We start from the raw sequence: 3,087 nt of genomic DNA, 5'->3' as shown, positions 1-3,087 counted from the left end.
AGACTTCGCAGTTTTCCCCCCCGTCTTTTGTGGGGCAGATTTCGCTGTCTTCCGAACACTCGGGCTCCGTAGGAAGGTTTTGGGCTCTCCGGCCTCGGAGTTTGCATTTCCTCCCTCGGGATTGGCGTGGGCTATTTTTCACTGTGGATTATAACTGCAACATGACTCTGGAAGAGCTGGTGGCGTGCGACAACGCGGCGCAGAAGTAAGTAGACTGAAGTGGGCTGGGCCGGGTGGGGACCGAGCGCCCGGTGAGCGGCCGGGCGCTGACCCCCCTCTCCTCCGCCCCAGGATGCAGACGGTGAGCGCCGCGGTGGAGGAGCTGCTGGTCGCCGCGCAGCGCCAGGATCGCCTTACCGTGGGGGTGTACGAGTCGGCCAAGCTGATGAATGTGTGAGTCAGACCCCGGTCCCCAGCTGGGTGCGGGTGGAGATCCCTCCTGCGCTCTCCACGCTCTCCGCTGCACCCCTCTCTTGCTCGGGGCAGGGACTTCCCCAAGTGTCCCCACTATGGATGGAGAACCTCTCTGTTTGTGTGGGGCGGGGGAGCTGCAGTCTCCTGACGCTGCATCATTTGCAAGCGTCCCCCCCATTATGCTCCTACTTTACCTTCCCCTGCGTCCCCCGCCCCCCTCCAGCTGCATGCACACGCTGCCCCCCTGCAGACCTGCGGTTTCTCTTTGTTTATGCAAACTCCCCTGTGCACCGCGCGGCCCTCCCCAGGCCCCCCGCTGACCCGACCCCTTCCTTTGGCCCCTCAGGGACCCTGACTGCGTGGTCCTGTGCCTGCTGGCCATTGATGAGGAGGAGGAGGATGACATTGCCCTGCAGATCCACTTCACACTCATTCAGTCCTTTTGCTGTGACAACGACATCAACATTGTCCGGGTGTCCGGTATGCAACGTCTGGCGCAGCTGCTGGGCGAGCCAGCGGAGACCCAGGACACCACGGAGGCCCGGGACCTGCACTGCCTCCTGGTCACGGTGAGCTGGGCATCCCGGGTCCGCCCCGCCCCCAGTACCTGGGCCCGTGTTTGTCAACAAAGTTGAGCTGGCTGGGCTTGCACCAGCTCAGTGCTCAGCCACGCTAGGCATGTCCCGTGGGCAGCCCCAGCGGCCTCATCACCCCGCGAGCTATTTTGAGCCAGCCTGTTTTCCCCACAGGGGCCCTGGGAGAGGGAGGCTCCCTGCACACTCCTCGGACTCCCACTGAACCCCGTTTTTTTCCCCCCTCCCACAGAACCCTCACACAGATGCCTGGAAGAGCCACAGCCTGGTGGAGGTAGCCAGTTATTGCGAAGAGAGCCGGGGGAACAACCAGTGGGTCCCCTACATTTCCCTCCAGGAGCGCTGAGGCTCCGCCCAGCATCAGAACCTGTCAAGTTGCTGCCAAAAAAAAACAAATAAATATTAGACCCCTCCTCCGCCCAGAACAACCCCCCAAAACAAACTAACCTGTGAGACCATCGGGGGCAGAATCATTGGAGACTGGAGACGAGGAGAGGGGCGTGCACAGCCACCCCCAGGGCCGGGAGCCTGGAACAGCCCTGCAAGCGGAGAAGAGGGGAGCTCAGGCCAGCAGGAGAGGGGACGCTGCAGCTCAGGCCTCTGACGGAGCAGAAGCTGCAGCGGGCAGGACATGGACTCCACACTGGAGGGCGGGGTGAGACTGATGGTGCCCCCCGCCCTTCTAGAGGCCGGAGCTGACATCTGCACGCGCACACGGGCCTTGGTGGAGGAGCGTCTGCAGCCCTGGCCAGAACTAGACTTTGGGACTTGGGAACCCGGGCCGATGTTGCTCCGTACCCATGAACTCCCAGTTTGCAAACTGAACAATCTATTTTGTTACTTGCACTGTGACTTGAACCACTGAGAGAGACCGGAAGCTTACAGATACATCTATTTTACTTGTATGAGGATGGCCTTGTAATAAATGTCTAAAGCTTCTGGGTGCTGTGTTTGTGCTGCCTCGGAGAGTTCCCAGGACTCCCACTGCCCCTCGCGCGGCCGCCCCGCCCCCAGCCCCCTCTGCAAGCTCACCAGGAAATGTTACTTAAGTCCCTGTTAGCAGCTCCACGCTCCTTCTCAAAGCCGTGCCTCTTCTCTCTGCACCAGGCGCCACCCAAGTCCTACAAATCTTTGCCTCTTTTTTTTTTTTAATTCTCCCTCCTCCTGCCCTGTAGCAATTAAAAGACCGGTTTATTACGAAACCTGGCCGCCGTGCCACTGCTGGTACAGGCTGTGCTGGAGCCAACCCCAAGCTCTGGGCACATTCAGATGCAATGGGGAGGGGCTGTAGCGCGCCCACCCCCCCCTGCCCCTGCACAGCCACCAGCAGAGCCCAAGGTCCAGAGAGGTCATGGGGGCAACTGTGACCTACAGCAAGACTGCCTCAGGGAGTCTGGACCCTGCAGCAAGAGTTCCTCTGGTGGCCCCCCAGGGTACCCCTTCCCCGGGTTTTCTCCCTGCTGGGATGGGCCTCTTCACTGCACTAAAGAAAAAAAAAACAAAAAACCTTTCCCCCAAACTAAAATCAACAAGCAGAAAAATACTCCAGGAAGTCTTGTTCCTGGCCCAGCTGGGCTTGGCATGTTGCTGCATTTTGCCTCTAAACCGAAACTGTAGGGGCGGCCACCTCTGCTTTCTCTCTAAGTTGCGTGCAGTGACTACCCCTCCTCCGGCCCTGGGCTGGGAGCTGGGCGTGGCCTCCGTCAGAGGGGTGGGCTCAGCCAGGGCAACCTAGCCTACCCTCTGCCTGTGGGCCTGGCCTGGGAACTGGGTATGGAGTGGGGGAGTCCGACCACAGGCCAAGACCTTTCCACTGAGCCACGTGGGCAGTGAGGAAAACCCCTAGTGGTCCCTCAGGAGTCATGGGCCTGGGGGAGCCCCGAGGGGGAAGATGGGTGTGAGCAAAAGAAAGAGGGGAAGTCCCAGGGGGAGGGGGAGGGGAGAGGGGTGGGAACCCTTTGAGGGTTGGGAGAAGGGGGGAGCCCAAATGGGGAGGGATCCCTGAGAGAGTAGGGAACCTGGGGTAGGAGGGCAGAGGAACACCTGTAGAGGGTGGGGGAGGGGAGGTTCTAAGAGGAGG

The 3,087-nt window shown here is 60.6% G+C and overlaps 1 protein-coding gene across 1 annotated transcript; it reads left to right on the top strand.

Annotated features, from left to right (window-relative positions):
* Window positions 1-6: 6 nt before the first annotated feature.
* GADD45B (growth arrest and DNA damage inducible beta) lies at window positions 7-1,946 on the top strand. The gene is made up of 4 exons (XM_006754098.1): window positions 7-205; window positions 292-393; window positions 761-983; window positions 1,240-1,946. Exons 1-4 carry the CDS (start codon window positions 162-164, stop codon window positions 1,351-1,353), a joined length of 483 nt encoding a protein of 160 aa, XP_006754161.1. The 5' UTR covers window positions 7-161; the 3' UTR covers window positions 1,354-1,946.
* Window positions 1,947-3,087: the final 1,141 nt, after the last annotated feature.

This window comes from Myotis davidii, unplaced genomic scaffold (assembly GCF_000327345.1).
Source record: "Myotis davidii unplaced genomic scaffold, ASM32734v1 scaffold551, whole genome shotgun sequence".
NCBI classification, from domain to species: domain Eukaryota; kingdom Metazoa; phylum Chordata; class Mammalia; order Chiroptera; family Vespertilionidae; genus Myotis; species Myotis davidii.
Note: the sequence above shows the minus strand (reverse complement) of the source record. Positions and strands in the feature narration are given on the sequence as shown.

Coding starts and splice junctions, on each gene's coding strand:
- GADD45B (XM_006754098.1), top strand. CDS start 162: ATGACTCTGGAAGAGCTGGTGGCGTGCGACAACGCGGCGCAGAA. Junction 206..291: donor TGCGACAACGCGGCGCAGAA/GTAAGTAGACTG, acceptor CCTCCGCCCCAG/GATGCAGACGGTGAGCGCCG. Junction 394..760: donor TCGGCCAAGCTGATGAATGT/GTGAGTCAGACC, acceptor TTGGCCCCTCAG/GGACCCTGACTGCGTGGTCC.